The sequence below is a fragment of the Diorhabda sublineata genome, chromosome X, assembly GCF_026230105.1.
Source record: "Diorhabda sublineata isolate icDioSubl1.1 chromosome X, icDioSubl1.1, whole genome shotgun sequence".
NCBI classification, from domain to species: domain Eukaryota; kingdom Metazoa; phylum Arthropoda; class Insecta; order Coleoptera; family Chrysomelidae; genus Diorhabda; species Diorhabda sublineata.
Genome location: NC_079485.1, coordinates 21920783 through 21943936, shown reverse-complemented (window position 1 = coordinate 21943936; position 23154 = coordinate 21920783). Strand labels below are relative to the sequence as shown.

Below are 23154 nucleotides of genomic sequence, written 5' to 3'. Positions count from 1 at the left end.
TTGCTACCAGAAACCAGATCCAGAAATCGTTATGAATGTGGCTTGAAGAAAAAAGTTCATGGGTCTCTATAAAAGTTGTTTTTTTATTAATAACAAATTTGATTAGTATATCCGACATTGATTTGTTGCCTATGATGTAAGACAGAAAGTGTAACAGGTAATAAACGTAAGATAAATATCAAATCGTGAATACATGCCTAACTTTTTTTCCCTGACATGTCTTGTCATTATTGTGTAATGACATTTGCTTTATCATAAATCGTTTATAGGATTGCTTGTTTTTTCATGAATTTTTATTTTAAAATTTATTATGAATCGATTATTTATCATAGTAGCAGTTTTTCTAACTATTATTACTACTACACGAACTAATGAAGTATTAGGATGTGGAGGGTTCTTGAAAAGTCATGTTCCCATCGATTTTTCTAAAGTGGAAATTAAGCTGTATGTATTTTCATTATATAAGTTAATTATTTAAAAACTTCTATCTTTAGGATTACTAAACAAGGAATTGTCAAAGACAAAACCACAGCAGCTCCCAATACTGGATATTATTTTGTTCCCTTGTATGATAAGGGAGAACTTCTTTTAGAGGTAATTGTTAGATATAATATGCATATAAAAGCTCTATTTTAGCAACGCAACTTATAGGCCCAGAGGTGCCACTCGTATATTGATGATCCTTGAACTCTAAGACAATATATACTTATGCTTCATTGGCTTGATACTTTTAATGTTTTGAAAATTTTTTTATGATAAATTGTCTATTATGGTCATAATATGGTTCTATATAGGCTCTATGTGGACTTTCTTGGACCTCAAGCACTAAGCATCACTTGACTGCACACCAGATCTGATCCACCTCTAAAAAGTTTTAACGAATTAGCTCTTGGGGCACTCAGTAGTATAGTGATTAGAGTGGCCAGCTAGGTTAGGTTTGAGGCTGAAGTTGTGGGGTAAGAGAAAGCAATTAGAATATCAAGTATGCCCAAACAATAAGTATAACAGATCACCAAACACATGGCTCCAAGCACTGATGAGTGGGCCTCATACTTTGGAATGTACAAGATCCTGAGATGAACTATATTCATGAGACTGTAACCACATGTAGCACATGCCAATTTGTGAACCCTCAGACAGGTGTTCATACCTAAGCTGTTGAAGGAAGCGTTTGAAACATGAACTGACTGATAGGGGCTAGAAATAGGATGACTTGGCCATACAAATGTGCCTATATGTCTGATATGGAGATGTGAAAATATAACAATATAACAATATATCTGTAGACAATGTTTGTGTGAAGTGTAGTGCTGTGACTGTTGTGAAAATAGTGAAATCCCTTTTGTTTCAAGTTAAGGTTAGGTTATTTTATGCTGATATCATATTCTATTAAATTTGATTAGTTGGTTTTTGTGTTGAAGTGTAGCACCACGAAGATACATATCATAAAATAAATTACTTAGAAATTTTTAATTGGCAATACTAATGAATTAATGAATTGAAATTGAAAATACCTATGAATTTAAGATATTACTATTTGGCATTTTTTATATTTAAGATATTTGTCATGATAATTATCTTCATTATTATTAATAATATTTGTATTTGATTGATTTAGTTGAAGAGTAAATTAAATTGGAACAATATTCTATAGTTAACTTACATTTTATACTCTGAATAACTATAGATATGTTATTTAATACTCAGATGTACTTGGTTTATTGTTTTTATCGTGTTTTTTATTGTATTTTCAATTATTTACAACATTGAAATATAATTTCTTATAGTCACAGGTGATGTTATAAATTTAGTGATTTTCTAAAGTTTTCCCGTGACTTTTAACCAACCATGGTCGATGTCATTATTGACTCCGGTTCTTAATATTGACCATCAAGCCAGGCACAACATATGGTATCTGTATTATCTCCCCCCAAAAAGATGAAATTATGGATAAAATTCAGATGGTGAAGTCAATGAATCATTTATGGGGACTCCTTAGAGTTTAAGGGCCATCTCTACATAGGTGGCGTCCTTGGGTGCAGAAGTTATTATGCTAAATTAGAATATAAAAACATGTATAAAAGTATAACAATATTGAATGTTATATACATTAATTAATTTAGGTTTATGGAGTGCTAAGATTTATTTTCATTTAACATAATTATCAAATTAATAAGCTTTTAATATGGATATTCAAATTGACTCGAGTTATATGAAATCTTTTGATTCGGTTGTTATTAAAATTTTTATTAGTAAAATTATGAATGACATCGAATTTTTATAGATTAAATTATTATAGGTCGTTATTAATGCAGCTCAATATTTATTGGTTAGATTGGAAATGACATGAAATTTTTATAGATTAGGCCCTTATAAGTTTTATGTAATTTTGAGCAATATATGTTGTTTCTGAAAATAGAATAACTTCCCTAGAAAACATGTGATCCTTACGAGCATCTATATATAATTTGCTGTCACTTTTAAGAGAGATTATCCATAGGAAATTTATCTTTGATTTTAGTAAATGCGCCTTCAAGGGTCCAATTTTGTTCTAAGTTACCTTCAAATTATTTTGTTCAGAGATTCAAGAAAATATATGAGTAACTGATTTTATATATGATAATGGTGTATAAATAAGTAAGATAGTACTATCAGAATTAGTATTGCTCTTTTGCCTTATGTCAAAATGATTCACATATGTGTCATACAGAATTCGTTTCAAAAGATATAAAGGATGTTAGTTTTCATAAAAAAGCTTGTATTTTGATATTCTTTTTATGAAATATTGGATTACAAATTTTAAGGACTCTATTTTTCATGATTCATGATTAAATAAACTTATTGTTACGTGAGTGAGATGAATGGTAATTAATATATCCTCCAGAACTTATTGGTTTCCTATACCAGAAAACGAATTTTTTTTTTAGATTTTTCATGGTTGTTAATGCGAATCGTAACACAAAATGTATCAAAATGAATATATGTCATAAATAATTTATTATATTGTTTCAACCCAACATTCAGCATCTCTTTGAGTTTTTTAAAACCGTTTCTTGGGCTTAGATTAAAAAAAATTGTCTCGCTGCATTGTCAACATCTCCTTTTGATTCAAATTTTCTCTCATACAAGAATTTCGTCATGGATATGAATAAATAGTAATCTGATGTTGCAAAATTTGGACTAAATGCTGGATGTGTTAGGAATTCAATACCACCAAGTTCTTTGATCTAATTCATCGTAACTTTCTTAGTATGTGGTTTAGCATTGCCTTATAGTAAAAGAACCTGGCTTTCAGTTAACTAAACCTGGATATTTCTCTGATAAAACCTTATACATTCGCACCATCTGTCCACTATATACCTCTTCCATCTGGAATTATGTCGAAGGACACTAATCCTTCATAAGTCTGCCTATATTTACAACGGGTTATAGTAATTGTTCTTTGTATAACCATAATCAATTTTCGTCGCAAGTAGCAATGCTTCTAGTAAAACGATCATCTTTCATAACGGCAAGTAGCTGTTACACAACTCTACTTGAAGATTCACTCGAATCTCTGTTAATTCACTATTCGAGAACTTTTATAGATTTTACCTAATGGTTTTCTACTGCTTCCCTTGTAACAATACTTATTATATTACACACTTTGTGTTATCTAACCTTAAGCAGCGATTTATCAACAAAAATATATAATTTTATATCATAATTATTTTTTACATTCACAAAGTTTTTAATTTATATTTATGACCATAATTTAAGCTTCTAGGTGAATAGAAATTTCAAAAGCTTGGAATATATGTTAAAAAGAGCATACTTTGATATTTTATTGCCACAAACCCACACATTCATCTTCTTTATTACCAAGATGGCAGACATTCATATTAATATTAACTTTAAGAATAATACTATTTTTTAGCTTTCTCCGCCACCAGGCTGGAGTTTTAAGCCAAAAAATGTAGCTCTATTTATAGATGGGGATACGGACTTGTGTTCTCAAGGAACAGATATAAATTTTGTTTTTCAAGGATTTGGAATAACTGGAAAGGCAGGTGTTTAAAATAAAACAAATTGCAAATATTAATCTTACAATTTAGTGGCAACAAATTCTTAATTTTCATTTTATAGGTTGATAGTTTTGGTAGTGAGCCTAACAGTGCAGGTCCTAAGGGTGTAACTATTCAACTGGAATCTGACGGCGAAACAAGAACAACTATTAGTGATAAAGATGGAAACTTTTTATTTACGCCAGTATACCCTAAAAATTATAAAATCTCAATTTCACATCCCAAGTAAGTAACGTGTAACAAAGATGTAAAAATTTAAGAAAAAATATTTAGTTCCACTCTTAATGGTTTTAAAAGGCGAAACTAACAAAAATCTTCATTTGTGTATTAGTATATGTCGTTTCTTAGGTGGAAGATTTTAAAAGAATCTTTACATGTCACTGTTGAAGAAGGCAACGCAGAATTGCCAACAAACAGTCTTGTTATACAAGGATATGATGTAATTGGTCAGGTGAAGAGTGATGGAGAGTCTGTTAAAGATACCATTGTGGTACTTTTATCTAAACATGTAAGAAATTTCAATTCAAATGAGTTTTTTAAACAAGCTTATCAATCTGCTAAGTTGACTACTTTTGAAATTATGTTGTTTTTAGCTAATTATACATTTTTATTTTTAGATATATCCTTCCATGATTACAAGCTGCAATGAAGAACCTTTACAGGGCTTTAAAACTGAAGATAATTATTTGTGTCATGTAAAAACAAAAAATAATGGTGAATTCTTATTTCAAACGTTACCTAATGGCAATTATTCTGTTGTCACTTACAACAAAAGACAAAATGTTTATGTTATACCAGAATCGATTCAATTTACTATTTATAATAATGACTTAAATCTGGACAACCACTTTGAGGTAACCAAATATACAAAATTCCTACAATTTTTATGAGTTTAAACTGTTTTCCGAATTTTCAACATAAATTAATGAATTGATTATTATCAAATTTGAAGGTGGAATTGTGATACTATTTTATTGAACTATATAAAAATGCAGTAAAATCGGATTTCCTAATGATTTATCTTAGATTGTAGGATTTAGTGTATCAGGTAAAGTGTTGAGATCTAAGGATGCTGCTCTAGCTAATGTGAGGATATCATTGAATGATCAAGAATTAACAAAAACTGATTCTAAAGGTGTGTATATATTGGAAAAAGTTAAAGCTGGAACACATAAGATCAAAGCAACAGCAGGTAAGTATTTCTAATTAATGTTTTTATTACTGGGATTGCTTAGCAGCTGAACTTGTATTGTTTGGTATTTGTATAATTCTGGCAGGAAATTAAGTTCTAGTCTTAAAACTATTTCTCTTAAATTATATCCATTTCTGTTATTTATTTAGTTTTACTATAGTCTATGAATATCCAACAATTTCTTACATATTTTTTCCTTTTTCAATTTCCTTCAATGGATGATTTTGTTTTATGTCAAGCTTTATTTTTATTACAGGATTCTTTGAATTGTTAACATTTTATTCAATTTATGAGTAGCTTTAGGTCATTTTTTCCTTCCTTACTCTCTTAGGTATAGTACATTTTTAAATTATGTGTTATTTGCCTTATTTCCTTTTTTTGTTGAACCAGCTAGTATTTATGGTGGTTCTTTATGTTTTCTATATCTGCAATTATATTTTAGCTTAACTTGTTATACACCTAATTTCATTTTATATGTAGTTATTAATATATATATATATATATATATATATATATATATATATATATATATATATATATATATATATATATATATTTTGAAATGTCTATACTTTCTACAATTTTTAGATAACAATTTTGTTATAGAAAATTACCTCTTCGATGAAGTATCAGTGTCCATTGATCCATCTATTCCAGAATTACCAGATATCCTACCATCAGCCTATAAAGTTTGTGGTACCGTGACAAGTGATCATTCACAGACAATTATCTTTGCCAAAAGTGGTAGTGCAACATTCATTCAATCAGAATCTTCGCCAATAAATGGCACATTCTGCGAGTTTTTGTCTCCTGGAACATATGAAATTAGAGTTGTTGTCAGTGACAAAAATAAAGAAAAAGGACTTCAGTAAGATCATTTTCAACACATAGTTCTAAAGGAATAGGAAGAGATTAGTTTTAGTCAATGTTTCAATAATTTATTTGTATTACAGATTCTATCCTTTGGTTCAAACTGTAGAAGTGAGTTCCGAAAAAACAGTGAATATAGTATTTTCCCAATTGAAATCTACTGTTTTTGGCAAAGTACAATGTTTGGTACCAAATGAATGTGGAAATCTGTCAATTGTTATGAAAAGCGGAGCTGATAATGAACATATGTTTAGAATAAAGGGTTAGTATTTTCCTTCTAATGTACTTGAAAAATGGATGCCAAAGGCAGTTACAGTTGAACTAGAGGACTTCTAAATTATTTTTTAATTCTTATGAATAATGTAAGACTGTTTATAAACATTGTAACAAAACTATTATGGTATTTAGATGGTGTTTACTCTGTAAATGATGTATATCCTGGTGCATATGAAATCAGCATATTATCAAATAAATTCTGCTGGGAAGTTGATAAGCAAACAGTAGTTATTGATAGAGAAATAGTTGAAGTTCCATCTTTCATTCAAAAAGGATATACTGTTGTTTTTATTTCTTCACATGCTACAAAGGTAAAAATAGACTAATCTAAAATGATTGATATCCAATGAATTCAATTTTACAAATATCAATTTTATTTTAGTTAAATTTTAAAATCCCAGGAAGTACCCTTCCAACACATTTTGATCTACCCAAAGGTCGGTCGAGCTTCTGCTTACAAATATCTGGAGACTACCAATTCAATCTGGAAGGCTGTCACAGTTATCCTCAACAAACAATTATTTATAAAACGAATGCAGAAAGTAATGAAGTTCTTTTAACAGCTCAAAAGCATGTTATCAAACTCGGAATTCAATCAACTTCTGATTTAGGACTTGTACAAGTATCAGTTAAAATAGCAACTGAAAAAACAGAGAGGAAATTGAAGTACAATAATGGTATTTACGAATTGGATATTTTGTTGGAGCCTGGAGAAAATGCAGTTGTGGTACCACAGTCTGAAAAATTGTTTTTTACTCCCCCTATTTTGTCTGTTAAAGGAGGAGAGGATTGTGAAAATTTGGGAGTTAAATTTGTTGCTGTAGTTGGTAGGTTGAATTTCTTGTCGCAGAGATATGCAAGTTTGTAAACTATTTGTGACTTTTGAATATACTTAATTGATCTATTTTCTATAGCACTTCAAATAAAGGCAATCATTTTTTTTATATTTTAGGGAAACTATTTAAAGGTAAAATAATACCTCCATTAGATGGAGTTATGATAACAGTAGAAAGTACATCAGATTCAGAAAGACTCGTTATTGATACAGACGATAATGGTGTTTTCAAATTTCCTCCATTAGATCCGAATAAAGAATTCAAAATTACAGCTGTTAAAGACTCTTATATTCTAACTGGACCAAACAAAGATGGTAATTTCTTAGCTCATAAGTTAGCAGAAGTTATTGTTGAAGTTTTGGATATAGAAAGCAATAATCCTCTATCGGTAAGATCTCTGTATATTTCAATAATATTCATACTTATACTGAATATCCCAGATAGTCTTCAGTGATTCATTAGTTTGTTGAGCCGCAACGTCATGAGAAAAAAACAACCCTCTTACAAATATAAAATATAAAAAAAGCCGAAGTCATTACGGTGATCATGAGAAATGTTAAAAATAATAAGTTATAAGAATCTTTACATAAAAATACATTAATTATGTAACTATGATGAACAATACCCAAATTAAAATCGTCACACATATAAGGCTTTTTGAAAACTATAATCAAGTTGAACTGATTATGACCTGAATGTTTAGGAAATAATTTGGATAACATCCACTGATAGTTGGAAACTAAATAAATTAGATGGTATATATATATATATATATATATATATATATATATATATATATATATATATATATATATAAACTTTTAATTAACTGGAACCATAAATTTTACCAACAACTTCAATTACAAGACTAATGTTTTTTATTACAATCGTGAATTAAATAATCTTTTAGTAACCACAAACTAAGCAATTCTACAATAAAATAAGTTCTTAATCAGCACAATATATTGTCCACCTAAGGGCAATGGCGTAGGTGACACCTCCCCCTTTAGAAGGAAGCTTCTCCTGGAAGCTGGATTCCATCTTCTGTTCTTTTGTTGCCTGGCTATATATATGTGTATATGTATATATATATATATATATATATATATATATATATATATATATATATAAAGTTTGGCGGTACTTGGATGGAATTTAGAGACATGTTCGATTCATTAATTCATTCTAACACAAATATAAGTAATATTCATTATTTGCGCGCGTCTGTGACTTTATTTGTGCCTCTCGTTATTCAAGCGTTTTATTTTGAGACCGATAGCTATGACTTGGCTTGAAACACATATGGCGAAAGAAATAATAAAAATTTATTTAAACAGAATCATTTAAAATCCATATTTAACATGGAGAACATTGTCATGGCTACTGCGACCAAATCAACACTTACGCGAGCATTCATATAAACATTTGTACAGTCTCAAGCAACTCGGTGAGCCCATTGAATCTTGGGACACGTTACTCATTTACATAATTTCGAGCAAACTCATAAAAATTCAACCCAAGTGTAGGAAAAACTTAAATCAAATCAGCATACGACTAATTTAAATCAATTCAAAGAATTTCTAAAAAAGAAAGTAAACTTGTTAGAAACAATCGGGATTAATTAAAAACAAAACAAGCGAGTCAGTGATAAACATAATTATATTAGGGAAAATCCTAGCAATTCAGGAAATTATCCAAAAACAAAATTCACAATTATTCCCGCAACTTATTAAGTGCGAATTCAAGTGCAAGTTATCAATCTAACGCAAACAAAGCGAAAGTCTTAGTTCTCTCAAATAAAACGAAAAATCGCTGCTTCGGAGAAAATTTTCCCACAGTAATAAGACCAGTCAAATATTGATTTAACTGATTCATTTACCAATTTTTTTTTATAGCTCACGGATAGAAAGCTTACAGTTACTTACCAAGGTTTTAATTCCATAGAAATTCTGGAATTGGGGGCTCAGAACTTTGGTCGTTATTATTTCCAATATTTATAAATTACATTGTCTTGGGATTAAATTATAATGATCTCCTTTATGCAGATGATTTGGGGCTATATCATTTCCTATTGAACTTTACTGTTACTTAGTTCAACCTGATATTTATACAAGTTTTGAGTGGTGCGATGAAAATGTACTTCCTCTCAACATTTCACAATGTAATATCTCATTTTTCACTTGGAAAATTAACTACACTCATTTTAATTATCTCATTTCTAATAATATGCTCAAAAGGTCTACAAGATTTTTGTATGCATTCAATAGAAACTTAAAGCATATATTATTAATCTTATCCTTGGTGAAGCTCTTAGAAACCTTGGTTTTGTACTGAGGTAGTTTACCGAAGTTAAAACCACATCTTTACTTTTTAATGAATTCGTTCTTCCAAAACCAGAATTACTATTTTATATGGGACCCAATCTATCAAACTCAACAAAATAAATAATATTTGCAGAATAATATCAAATATATGTGGGTCAAGTCTGAAAATATTTATCCACAACAAGGAACACCTCAAAACACACTGTTACAACGCTTTAACATAAATTATTTTTTACCGTTTTATAACTTAATCTTTATTGATATTTGATAGAGTTTTGGAATTCTATATGTATGTTTTTTCGACCTTGAGATTGGTCCTTTAGCTGAAGATGACGTAAATAAATATCTCTGTATTGATTAGTACAACTTTTTTATTATCCTACCAAGAGATTAAAGTTATCAAGCCATTAAGTTATTTTCTGAATAACTATGAGGGGAAGAGAATAATGGGATTATTTAAGGGTGTAATGTTAGCTGTCCGAAAATGCTGTATGCGTGAGGTAATATTGTGGCTAAAGTATTTAACCAAATTTAAAAAAAAACACTTGCATATTACAGCCAAAACAATGCTCTACTCCGAAGCAAAGACCGATTAACAAAAAATAAAAAAACAGATTTACAAACCACCGCACAGTATGTCTCAAATATGAGCGCGCACATCACTGAAATGTAAAAGAATGTACATAAAAACACTCTGCTTCGGAGTGAATTGAATCTTGAACTTTGCAGTCATCAACTGAAAAACATAAAATGTTGAACAATGAGGGCACAATTTAACCCCTACGAACGGATGTTTATGTAGAGAAGGTTGCCTAGTCACAGGCGTTGAGCCCAATTTTCATTAGTATCGGTATAAGTGTTTATTATCGGGGCGGAGTCTGCTACACTGTAAATTGCATGGTCAGAAAAAATATTGTTCAGCATACGCAATTACGTGAACAATAATGTATGGGATATTACTCCATTACTAGAGGATGCGGATTCTAAAATATATTAGGTATCTTAAACAACAAAATATCAGATACAGAAAAAATAAATTTCATAATGTACCAATAGATTTATAACAGAACAAATACTTAAATATTTTCTCATCTTCTAAGATCCCTAATACGCCTTTTGTTAATATGTTGCGGATTGATGATTTCTGGTAACAAACATTTGAAATAAAACTCCTCTAGATGCTTACACATTTTTTGGTCCCAGAAGTTGTCATCTCGAAATATCTAAAAAAAAACAATTATGGTAAGTATTAGTTATAATATACTTACTGGATAAACTTACCATTTCAGACTCAATTCCAATAGGTGTCCAAACAATAAAAATACAATACGACGTTGTGTTATATGGAGCTGCTCTTGTACTTGATAAAAGTAATTGCTGCTACGTTTTAAAAACATACGTCCTTCCCGAAGTTCTGCAAATTTAATAATTTGTTTTTGGATGGCGTCTATAGGTGTCGTTTTAGCTGCTGAATAAGGACACTTCACCTCAATAATGTCGTTATCTCCTATTAGACCATCAGGTGTAGCTGCCAAATAGGGCTTTTTAGCATCAAAGTATAAACTGCATTCTGCTACAGCGACGTTGTGAATTTCTTCATACAAACGAATTGCAATTTTTTCATGTTCTTTGCCCCAGTTTGTGGCTATATTGCCGTGAAATGGATTGTACAGAATTGTTTTAACAAGAGCTGCGCAGTGGGTATTTGCCCGTTGTTTGCAAATTTGTCCGAAAACAGAAGCTGTTAGTCTCTTAGATCTCTCTTCTTTCCACAATAAACAGTCTGCTTGGCCGATTGTGTTGTTCTGTAAAATCTCACATTTTTCTTTGCTCAGATGAAGGTTATTGAGAAATTCTTTAACTCTTGATTCGTATTCTTCTTCATGCATATCTGATGACGGTAATCCATAATTTTCATCAGCCTCTGTTATTGCTTTTCTCTTTTGTTTTATTATGCCAGAAAACAATGTTCGCCTACTTTTTTTCCATGCAATGTTTTGTGCACGTCTTGCAATGATCTTTTTGGTATACTTTCCAGGGCTCGCATGGGTCACTTTTTTATGGATATAGCGCGGAAATTCGCCAGCAGGTACGTTGTAGGATATGGCAGCCGCTTCACATCTTGTTGCATAGGAGCGTCGCGCCGTATAATTGATTCTTTTCCCGCCAACAAACTTTGCTACAACAGAATTATAACATTCTGCAGCATTGTTGTCCATATTTAAAATCAAACTTTCGGCATTTCGCGTAACACGTTCTGCGATATACAAAATATCCTGGAACAGTCCGGAAGCTTTCATTTCAGTTACCCAATCATATCCTTTTTTCTGTTCATCTTGTTTCATTCATGTTTGTCATTTTAGAACAGAAATATGTTTCACATTTTTCGTGGTTTCCAAAAACGTGGTAGGGTCCGTTGTAAATGTCTTTTTTCAATAATCGGACTTTCTCAGCATGGCACTCTTCGCTTTTTTCAGTGGTAATATAATTGATCGCTCCAATAATCCCACAGGGAAACGTTTTATACTGTTCATCAAAATATTCCTTTGTTTAACACTGACAGGCAGATTTTTGGAACTTGTTTTCTTCTGGGTTAGTGCGCGCAACCGTGTACAATAATTTCGCAACAAGTGATTGCGGCATTCGATTTTTGATACTGGTGTATCATAGGGACGTGCATCGGCCAGTTTTTTTGTCACGCTACTATCACCATCACCAACAAGATATAAATATTTAACACCATGCATCTCGATGCTCTGTTTGAAACCTTCAACTATGATGTTAGATTCCATGCCTGTTGATGGACCAGACCAGTTTTTAAAACACGTGTGTGCAATTGATTGTTCTTCCTTGTTTTCGGCTCTTGCACACAAGCAACAATATTTGTTGCGTATTCCTAGGAATAATACCTTTTTGATTTCTTGACCAATGATTACTCCCACTCCTGATACTGCATCATAGTTTACTTTATAAGAGCGTTTGCTTCAGGCTCCATCAGCTATAACGGTGATGTATGGAATTGAATCTTTACCTATGTGTCCCTTTTCGATAGAAATTCTGCGTTCTTGTACGCCAGCTTGTTCTATTATTTCACAAGCTAACTCGTGGATACTGTCGGCCAATTCATTTTGTATTTTTTGGTACAAATGTGAACTCATTACAGGCAAATCGCATAACCCCAATTGTTCCTCTATTTGTGCTAAACCACCACCAGTGGATATTGCGCCTAAGACAATCGCTTGATTCCCATTTAACATAGTGGGATCGGGATCAGTGTCCACCCTCTTAGATTCAAGACAGTTAGTGCACTTAATTGTAAAAACACTTCGAAATCCCTGACGATATTCACTCACTATTTCTAAATTCTCATTTCTACAATTGAAGATGTCTACATGTTTAAAGTTTATAATGTCATTGAAAAAATGTTTCACATTCACAATTCGCCGACATGTTACTTTGAATTATAACTTTTCTTGAGGTCCTTGCAGTAGGGTGGGGGTATGTAAACTTTCTCGCTGTTTTGGAACACCATCTTCTACAGGGTGCGGCAGCATAACTTCCTTTTTTAAAAAGTTCGCCATTTAGTCGGTAGATGTCGTAACGGAGTGCTAGTGGTCTCGTTCGAGAGGGGGGACTATAAAGTTTTGTCCCGGCACAGTTCAGTCGCCATCATGCGTTGGAACAGTGAGGAGCGTGCGTTTGCCGTTGAGGTTTACTTTTCGAGCGGATGTTCTGTGATCGCAACCCAGCGCGCCTTTCGGAATCGCTTTAATTTACAACAAACTGCAAGTGTGACAAGACGAAGAACTGGAGTCCCTCGGCCCATTAGATCACCGGAGAACATTGAGTTAGTTAGAACTTCAGTGTTGCGATCACCACGGCGTTCTGCGCGCAAACATGCGTCTGCCCTTGGACTTTCCGATCGTTCTGTGAGGAGAATACTTCATGATGATCTTCATTTTCATCCATACAAGATGGCAATTGTGCAGGAACTTTCTGAACGTGACTTCACTTCTCGGAGGAACGCGTGTGAGGTTTTTCTGGAAGTCGTTCCTGAGGACGCTATTGTTTTTTTTAGTGCTGAAGCCCATTTTCATTTGTGTGGATCCGTAAACAAACAAAACATGCGCTACTGGGCTGATACCAATCCTCGACAATTGCATCAACGGCCTTTGCATTCACCTAAAGTCACAGTGTGGTGTGCAATTTACTCACGTGGAATTATTGGTCCCTGGTTCTTTGAGGAAAATGAAGTCACAGTGACAGTGAATTCGCACCGGTATGTAAACATGTTACAGGAATTTTTTTTCCCACGGCTAGATGATTTGGACTTAGGGGACACTTGGTTCCAACAAGACGGAGCAACGGCACACACTTCAAGAACATCGATGGCTGTTTTGAGGGAACACTTCCCAGAGCGCCTTATCTCAATTAGGGGCGATTTGGAGTGGCCAGCCCGCTCTCCCGATTTGACCCCTTGTGATTATTTCCTATGGGGTTTTTTGAAATCCCGTGTGTATGTGAACCGTCCAAGGACCCTACAAGATTTGAAGACGAACATCCAGGAAGAAATTGCCAACATAACGCCTGCTATGCTGGCAAGAGTCATGACAAACGCCAGAAATCGGTTTACTCAGTGTATGGAGAATGGGGGACGTCACCTAACTGATTTGATCTTCAAAACTCAGTAAAACAAAACTTTATGTATGTGCCTGTATTATAAAAAACGAATAAAAATTTTCTGATTCATACAATAAGTTTTATTAACTTTTGAAAAAAGGAAGTTATGCTGCCGCACCCTGTATCTGCAAATACGTGGAGCTTGTTGCCGCAACTTCTTCTCGTACATCCTGGTGTGGTGGTGTAGCACTACTACTAGTACTTGGAATGTTTATTTCTTCTGTAGCCACGTTTATCGGTCTGGGAGTTACATTTTCGTCACAAAGTAACTGCCTTGTTCTGCAAGTAAGTGAGTGGAATGTACTTACTGTATTGTTTTTAATCAGTTAAAATACATTGAAGAAATTTTTTCGGAATCATTTCCGTAATCACATCATAACAAGAAAAGTGGTATTATATGTATAACTGAATAAATAAACTTATAAAACAGGTATTATACCAAATCTGACATATGTATCAAACTTGGCGTTAAAATTTTTTTGTGAAAGTATTAAATTTACAGTCAAGGTGCTAACAAGTACCATAAATAAAAGTGTACAATTCAATTCTATTTTAACTGTATTCAGTATTGATACAATTATTCAATTCATGTAAATTAACATAATTCAATTAATCCCAAACACATTTTTCCAAATCATTTGGAATCTGATTTTATTCGTACCAATTCAAATGCAATTTTCAGGATTCAGATTCAATTCTTACCAACTCAAAGTCAATCTTTACCACTTCAAATGAAATCTTTACTAATTTTAATTCAATGTTTAACAATTCGAAAAAATTCCACCGTTGCATAAAAATTTAATTCATTTCAATTCTTTGTAATATAAGTCAAAGCAGTTCATTACAATGCAATAATAATTCTTTTCTGAAGTGATAATGAATTAATCTCTTTGTGACTGTACCAACCAATTCTTCAGTTCTTAGACCCCCGTTTACAGTTTTTCGGAAATGATTACGAAAAGTCATATTCAAAAGTTGATAAACAAGTGCACCTGCAAACCTCGCCTTCGGCTCGGCTTTTGACACTTTACGCTCGGTTTGCAAGAGAAATCACTTTTTTATTTTGGTTTGAAGCACTTTCACCTACTTTTTGCTATCACGAATTTTTTTCATTCTCTGACTTATACTTTGTTTGCGTCCACTGCCAGGAGTTAAATTGGTCTTGTATTTTGGCATATTTGCTTGAATGTCTCGCCACACAAATATAGTCAAATTCACTTTGGTGTTTTTTGCACTGCACTGAACTGTAAGATAATTTCGTGAAAATGCGAGAATGAAAAGACGTGTTTTCAAGAGAAAGTTCACTAAACGACTGTCCCTTATAATACAAGGTCAAAATCTCTCCACTTTATGTGGGGAGTTTGTTTATATTACGTAAAACACTTAATCTCTTATCATTATAGCTTTGGTTCTCACCCAAGTGCTCAGCTAAGGGTGGTTTACTACCAAAATCGTGCATCCAGACTAAACAACCGGCCACGCTTCCCTTCGCGTTGATTTTACAAACATTCAACGTCCACTTTTACTCGCAATTTATCGGGTTTATATTGTTAATAGTAACGGACACCGATGGGAAATAAAAAACTGTTTAATAGTATTAAATTTACCAAAAGGTGTGTATATATATATATATATATATATATATATATATATATATATATATATATATATATATATATATATATATAATACACCTTTTGGTAAATTTAATACTATTAAACATATATATATATATATATACATTCACTCATTTATTATTTCAGGGAGTATTACTGTCTTTGTCTGGTGGAGAGAATTATCGCAAAAACTTACAAAGTGGAGACGATGGTAAAATTAACTTCAACTCTTTGAGTCCTAGTGAATATTTCTTAAGACCAATGATGAAAGAGTACCAGTTTGAACCAAGTTCTAAAATCATACCAGTACTAGAAGGAGAAACAGTTAGAGTGAAGCTAATGTAAGTTTAATACTATAACCTATTTACGTCCAAAAAATCAGAAGATTGAGACCAATTCTAAGTCTTTGTAAAAATAAATACACATCCTGTCATCAGACTTTCATATAAGTATTAAACTCTATACACCGTTTCCAAAACTTCTGTATATATAACATTTAATTTTCTAGTGCCAAAAGAGTTGCATACAGTGCGTTTGGACAAATTGTATCTCTGAATGGAGAACCTGAATTTGACATGGTTGTAGTTGCACGAGGTGTTGGAAATTGCAGTCAATATTCTGAAGAAACAACTTGTGAAAATACTGGTCACTTCAGAATAAGAGGATTACAACCTTACTGTTCTTACAATGTTGTTGTCAAAGAAGGCTTAAGAGTTAATAGCCTAATCGAGCGATCTGCCCCCGAGTTCATTGCTCTTGAGGTAAGAATATTTGAACACCACATTTTGGATTTTATTCTATATTACTTTAGATATTTGAGTGATTTTGTCAATTTTTATAATTGTTTTTTTCTTCAATATGAAATATGTTGCTTCAAATAGATATATGTTATCAAGAAATCATTGAATGAATGAACCCATAAGGCTAACGCTCGATTTTATCTGTAGATATTTGAAATTTTATCTTATATTTACCTTTGTTTTTGATAACGGCCTCCTATAGCTTTGGCAACCTAATCAGTCATTTATATATGTCTTGGTTCAAGTTGTGATATCTTGAACCCTTAGTGATATTAATACTGTTACTAGAACTACACTAACATTCAAATTTACAATTTCTGTCATGTATTTTAATAACGAATATACAATCATCAAACAATGAAGATAAACTGTTTACAGTGTTTTTGAAGATAAAATAGTCTCAGAAGAAGATAAATTAGTTATTGAAACCTGAGTCAGACAGTGTAAATTTGAATGTGATGTCGCGGTGATAAACAGTGTATCAAGGAAGTAAATTACTTAATTACACACACACACATATGTAGGAAGTAAATTACTTAATTGATAGAAAAATGTTATTGTTTCTATCATAGAATAATAAAAATCAAATGTCAAATTGACCTTGAAATTAAAGAAAGGAATAGTCTTGTCTTTTCGAAGCCAATTTTGATGAATTTTGTTATGGAAAAAGGCATCCATTCATAATTTCAAGAAAATGTTTTAAATGAACATTCAAAATCTTGACAATTTATGTAATTGTATAATATGTGAACTATTTTTAGTATAAAAAAACTTTTCATTTATTTTAAAAACTGTAAAATGTGTTGATATCTGTGGTCACAGTCACAGTAACTAGTGGCGATAAAAAGGGTCGCTCCGGGAGAGAAAGATAGCATTAGTAAAATTTTAAAATTTTGAGGGAATTTAAGGAAATTTATATATATATATATATATATATATATATATATATATATATATATATATATATATTTCCTTAAATTCCCTCAAAATTTTATATATATATATATATATATATAGTTAATAAGAATATATTTGAGTATGGGAGTGAAAAATTTGGCAGTTTGGTTCCTGAATTATAGGGAGTGATGCTGTGTTTTGGCAACCTAGGCGAAACAATTAAGAAATTATTTATGTGGAATTAATTATATAATTATAAACTGAAGGTTATTGAATTTTATGTATGGGTTCCAATAAAAAGATAAAAAGAACAATTTTACATTTTACAAAATGTCCAATTTTATATATATATATATATATATATATAAAAATTAATTTTTCCTTGGTCCCTACATCTCAAATATATAGCAGTAATCAATTAAATTATTTGTAGTTTTATTAGAATTTACAAAATAGAGCTATAGAGTATAGTTATCAAAATTTTCGTATTCGTTTTTATTAAAAACTTATACATCATTATCATAATTGAAATTACTATCAGCGGTATCATAGTTTTCCCCAATTTCACTGTTATCTGTGTAATAATTAGGAATATTGGGATTAATTTCTCAGTAATATTTTTGATAGTCAAGTACATTATCAGAATTGATTTGAATTCTCATGATAATGTTGACTATTATCAGTATAATAGTCATAACTGTGATAAGGGTTGTGAAAATCTTGATTTCTGTTGAAAAATGAAAAGTTCTTTGTTGATTAAAATAATTCGTGTTGTGCCGATTTCTCAGTTGTCTCTGAGGTTTATAATTTGGATTTTGTCAAATTACTGAAGGACGATTTTGATTTTCCTACTTATTTTTACTAGATCTACGAATAGGTAAATCATATGAACTACAATTATCTTGAGGATTGTGGCTTACATATCAAGTTAATTAAAGTTCCCTTTTTATTCGTGTAATGGCCGAAATGACACTTATTGGGTACTAGCCCTAACAGTTTGGCCAATTTATGGATCTATACTAGTTACTATTTAGGGTTAATGATTCTACAAGACGTGTTTGTCCTATTTTTTAATCTGTGGTTAAGTGTTGTTTAGTAATAGCCAACAGGTGATAGTAAATATTACATATTTTGATATATTAGACGCGCGAGGATATCACCAATAAATTACGTTTCACAAAATCGTTGACTACGGCGAGATTTTACCTGACAAACGGTTTGCAGTTGTAAGTTAAGATGGCGCCAAATAGTCTGCTGGGAAATCTTCAACTACGTGAACCGAATAAAGGCGCTCACTGGTTTTGATTTTAGAGACTCAGAACAAAAGGTTGTTTCGCCGCTCTGATGAAACGCAATAACGTCGAAACCAGTCAGTGGTTACATCCCTCTCCTAGCACTTGCGAACCATTAGGGATATAGATATCTAAATATAGATGCTACATATGCCAAAAAGATTTCGTGAGAGAATAGAATGAATCCGGCAAAACACCCATCTAATCTTTGTCTTCAAAGTCTTCTATATCATTAGTATTATTAACAATAAGAAAATGTCGTGTCTCAATATGCAGCTTCTGAATGCGGGCTTCAGAATTCTCTTAAATACAGTATACACAAATTTGTTTTCTGTGAATATTTAAAAGTTTACCGAATAAAATAGAATAATTGTATGGGGAGCTTAGTAATTTGAAAAAAATATTTAATAGGTTTGCTTTTTTATATCCTTACATTGATTTTTGCTTTTATATATTATTTCTTATTGAAATCTCATGTTTGCTTCCATCAGATTTGTGACAGCTGTTGACTTCTCTTAATTTGTTCATGGTGTGTTTTCTGTTTAAATTACCTGAGATAACTAATGAAAACTATTTTTTTAGCAGCTATTCTATCTATGTTTTTTGCTTTATAAGTTAAGTTGAAATGAAAACGTGAATTATTTAGTTAATAGGAACTATTATTTTAATTTTCAGAGTGTTAAAGAAGATGTAAAGGATCTTCGTCTGATTGTTTTCAGCCCAGTATCACAGATGGATCTTCTCGTTAAAACATATGCTGATAATATAGATCACTACAAGTCTTTACGTATTAAACTAATTCGAGAGATTGGTTCTCCAACGGTTATTCACACTTCAAAAATTGATTCTGTCGCAAAAATAACCAAATTAGTAAATCCTGGAATATTACTTTATCTTCCTTCATTACCAACAGATGGAAAACCTTATTCTGTCCAATTAGAGTCGTCATTACAAGGAACTCAACAACAAATTCATTATTTTAATGCCAATGTCTCTTTCAGATATTTGGAGTTTAATTTCAGCTTAAAACATAACATATCAGATCAACCAATAAAACAAACTTCTGCTTGGAATCTAATATTTATATTTGGCATATTAATAGCTGCTTATAACATTGAATTGATTGGAAATTTATTGAAAGAAAAATTCAACTTCAACGTCTCTGGATTAAGCAATTACATTCCAAATTCTAGTCAAAAAACAGTAACTGATTATTATGATGATGCTCAGATAGAGCAGATTGTACAAAGTATCAACAGTGCCAAAAAGAAACCAAAACCTAAGAAACCATAGGAGAATGGACTTATCTCAGTGTAAACAATTTTTGTCATCTTTTCTTGGAATATTATTTATGATGGTTCACAAAATACTTTGGAAATTATTTTAAAATTATAATTATTTATATATTTGCTATAATTTATAAACGATTTAGTATAAAATTATAGTCCCATTCATTTTTCTGAAGTGATAATTTTACAATGAACCAACCTTTTTATGTATCTCAATTAGGATAATAGGGTATAAAAATATCTCCTGAAATTCTAATGAATGAGTCCAAAAAAAATAGTTTTTCGACTAATTTAGATTGATAGAAATATATAGCTGCATCCCATAAATAATATTTATGTACAGAGCCTTTAGAATCAATATTAATAACATAAATAATTCCAACGTGGTATGTTTCTGTTTATCATTTTTCTTTTGCAGAAGTTTTTTCATTAAACTATGAGCTATTTGACTTTCGGAGAATAAGTTGAGAGCATAAATATTATAATAAACTATTAAGGTTTTTACAAGAGTAATATACAATTTATTAATTTACTGAATTTTCTTCATATCTTCAAAAAACTACGGGGAGTGTATTAATGAAATAAATATAATATGTATTATATGTCCACAACAAAGTTGTACTTTTTGTAACTGTTGGTGATCTTTATCCTGAATTTTGCTACTATCAATACACCCACACTCACAATTACCTTTTGTATTTAAAAACAATAACGAGGTTTACGAAACACGTGTCAGAGAGTCATTTTTAATGTAGTGGTGGTAAACAATGTCTTCATTATCCATATTCTGAAAGTCACGCTACTGTACAATTCATTAATCGAAACACTTTCATACAAATATATTTCTGAACTTGTATGTCTTTTATTCAATAAAACCGAGTGTCAAAGTGGTACTTTAAGTTTTGGAGTAAAAAAAGTCGAGAGCTGCATTGGCGGAATATAGTAATTTCATAAGGTCTGTTCACATGCACAATGATAGCCAAGTAAGATTGTTATTTATAAGCGCATGAAATTTAATTTAGAATACAAAAAAAGACATCCTTTGTTTGATATTTTTATTCATCATGAAAATCACATCCAAAACTTGAGATAGCTGTCAAAAAAATTGAAACGCTTAAAAATTTAAACTACCGTAATTTTTTGATGAAATGTGTATTAAATTGAATCCAAAATTAATTTCTACTTATTGTACTTGGTAAAATTGTTGATTTCATATATTTATAAATAAATTATTGTTAACAATAATATTTTTTTATATATACTTATTGCTAAACTCTCCTTGTGGCGCTGTGCCGTCTAAACTTTTGAAGCCTCTCTTAGATTGATGATCAAGATTCTTCCACTAAGTTAAATCCCAGGATTTCTCTCGTAGTGCTTATAAGAAATTGAAAATTGCAGAGGACGTTTTCTCAGCTATTTCACAGAACCGGCAATGCAGGTCAGCGGCCCTACCAGTGTTTTATCTATAGTAACCGGATGCTCCGTGATTGAGTCCACCTCCTTTCTGTTTAGCTGCAGTATTGTATTTCGGCCTCCCATTCAAAATGATTTGACTCACCTATGAACGTTTTGACCTGTTACATTTCATATAATTTCCAAATAATGCAGTGGTAACAGAAATACTTTTGAAATTAATAAATATCTATTCAGTAGTAAGCTCTTTCAGTGGAATATATTTCAAAACATCTTTTGTTGATCCATCCATTTGCAGTGAAAAATATAGTTATCAAAGGACTTTTGGAAACTATGATAGTGTTGATCCAATCATGATCTGAATGTTTGGGAACTAACCCGGATCACTTTCATTGTTGTTCGGAAAGTGATAGAGTTGATCCGATGGTAATCATATGTCTGTTGATAGGAAGAAAATTAAGGTAGCGCTATAGTAGCAAGTGGAAGAATTTTAAAAAGAGCGCCACAAACTATTAAAGTAGGATAGTAAATAAAATTCTTTTCTGATAGCTTTTATTGGTATTGAACTTTATTGCAAAATCCGTGCGAGTGAGAAAATCGTTGATAACTGCTCAATAACAATTATTCAACATCTAAAATCTACTATGCAATTAAATAAATATGGAAAAATAAACGCATAAAAAGTGATCTAAATCGAAAGTTCTATGTTTTAAAGTTTAGTGTAGAATGTGGAATGGCTTTAATTGCCAGAATTCTTCATTTCATACGCATCCAGGTCCAGTGCTCTGGAGTTTCGCACTTTGAGAGAGTGTGGACAGAGGTTTCGTCCTCTGTGCAACAAAATCTACCGGCCGCATTATGTTCTAGGCCTAGCGTATTCACGTATTTGTTAAGACGACAGTGTCCCGATCGAACTCCTGTTAGTATTCGTAGATTGCTCTTACTTAGGTTGATACATTCAGGGGATGTACTCTGGTTATAGTTTCCCAGAAGTGTCTTTGATTGTCTCAGCCCCTGTAGGTTGCCCCAATAAATTGCCGATATTGGTCAGATAATAATCCGCATTGGATGGAAAATCATACCCAATATCTACAAAAGCTGAACTGAAACAGAGGAAAAGAATTCAAATCAATTTTGAAGGAGTCTTTGATATAATAATCATTGTTATAAGATTTTGTCAAAATTCCACTAATTAGTAAGAGGTTCAATTTGAGTGTTGATTGTTGCTACAACTGGTCTTGCTGATATGGTATTCCTAAATAAATTATGATTAATGTATTTCTGCAGAGATGGGTGGACCGGAAACACTCATCTTGGTCAAAAAATGAAATAATCGCGAACATTTTGGTATGATTATTTTCTATGACTTTCGACATGGATTAAATTAACAGTAGTGTCCCGATCAACTCTGGTGATGTGTCACCATGTCGAGCCAAGGTGTTTTGATGGTTTGCCTAATTCAATCGTGGTTGCACATAGGATGATTTTCGAGAAGATCGTCATGTGACAAACCGTGAGCTGGAGGCATATTTGGGAATTAGTTCCACTCGCATACATTCAATATTGCATTACCATTTGGATATCAAAAAGATTTGTTCGCGTTAG

The 23154-nt window shown here is 31.7% G+C and overlaps 2 protein-coding genes across 2 annotated transcripts; one reads left to right on the top strand and one right to left on the bottom strand.

Annotated features, from left to right (window-relative positions):
- The first annotated feature begins 218 nt into the window (after positions 1-218).
- On the top strand, positions 219-22646 carry LOC130450967 (BOS complex subunit NOMO1). Its single transcript, XM_056789730.1, has 15 exons — positions 219-444; positions 495-594; positions 3917-4045; positions 4126-4289; positions 4413-4572; positions 4682-4918; positions 5091-5256; positions 5863-6124; positions 6210-6388; positions 6535-6713; positions 6785-7229; positions 7355-7626; positions 16006-16199; positions 16367-16619; positions 19523-22646. The coding sequence occupies exons 1-15, from the start codon at positions 311-313 to the stop codon at positions 20138-20140; spliced, it is 3492 nt and encodes a 1163-aa protein (XP_056645708.1). The 5' UTR covers positions 219-310; the 3' UTR covers positions 20141-22646.
- On the bottom strand, positions 10763-11913 carry LOC130450968 (uncharacterized). Its single transcript, XM_056789731.1, has 2 exons — positions 10844-11913; positions 10763-10785 (listed from the first exon to the last, which is right to left on the bottom strand). Coding segments are annotated over exons 1-2 (1065 nt in total). The 5' UTR covers positions 11908-11913; the 3' UTR covers positions 10763-10784.
- Positions 22647-23154: the final 508 nt, after the last annotated feature.

Excerpts from the sequence above, each read along its gene's own strand:
- LOC130450967 (XM_056789730.1), top strand. The coding sequence starts at position 311 with ATGAATCGATTATTTATCATAGTAGCAGTTTTTCTAACTATTATTACT. Across the intron at positions 6,125-6,209 it reads AATAAAGAAAAAGGACTTCA|ATTCTATCCTTTGGTTCAAA; the intron begins GTAAGATCATTT and ends TTTGTATTACAG. Across the intron at positions 7,230-7,354 it reads TAAATTTGTTGCTGTAGTTG|GGAAACTATTTAAAGGTAAA; the intron begins GTAGGTTGAATT and ends TTTATATTTTAG.
- LOC130450968 (XM_056789731.1), bottom strand. The coding sequence starts at position 11,907 with ATGAAACAAGATGAACAGAAAAAAGGATATGATTGGGTAACTGAAATG.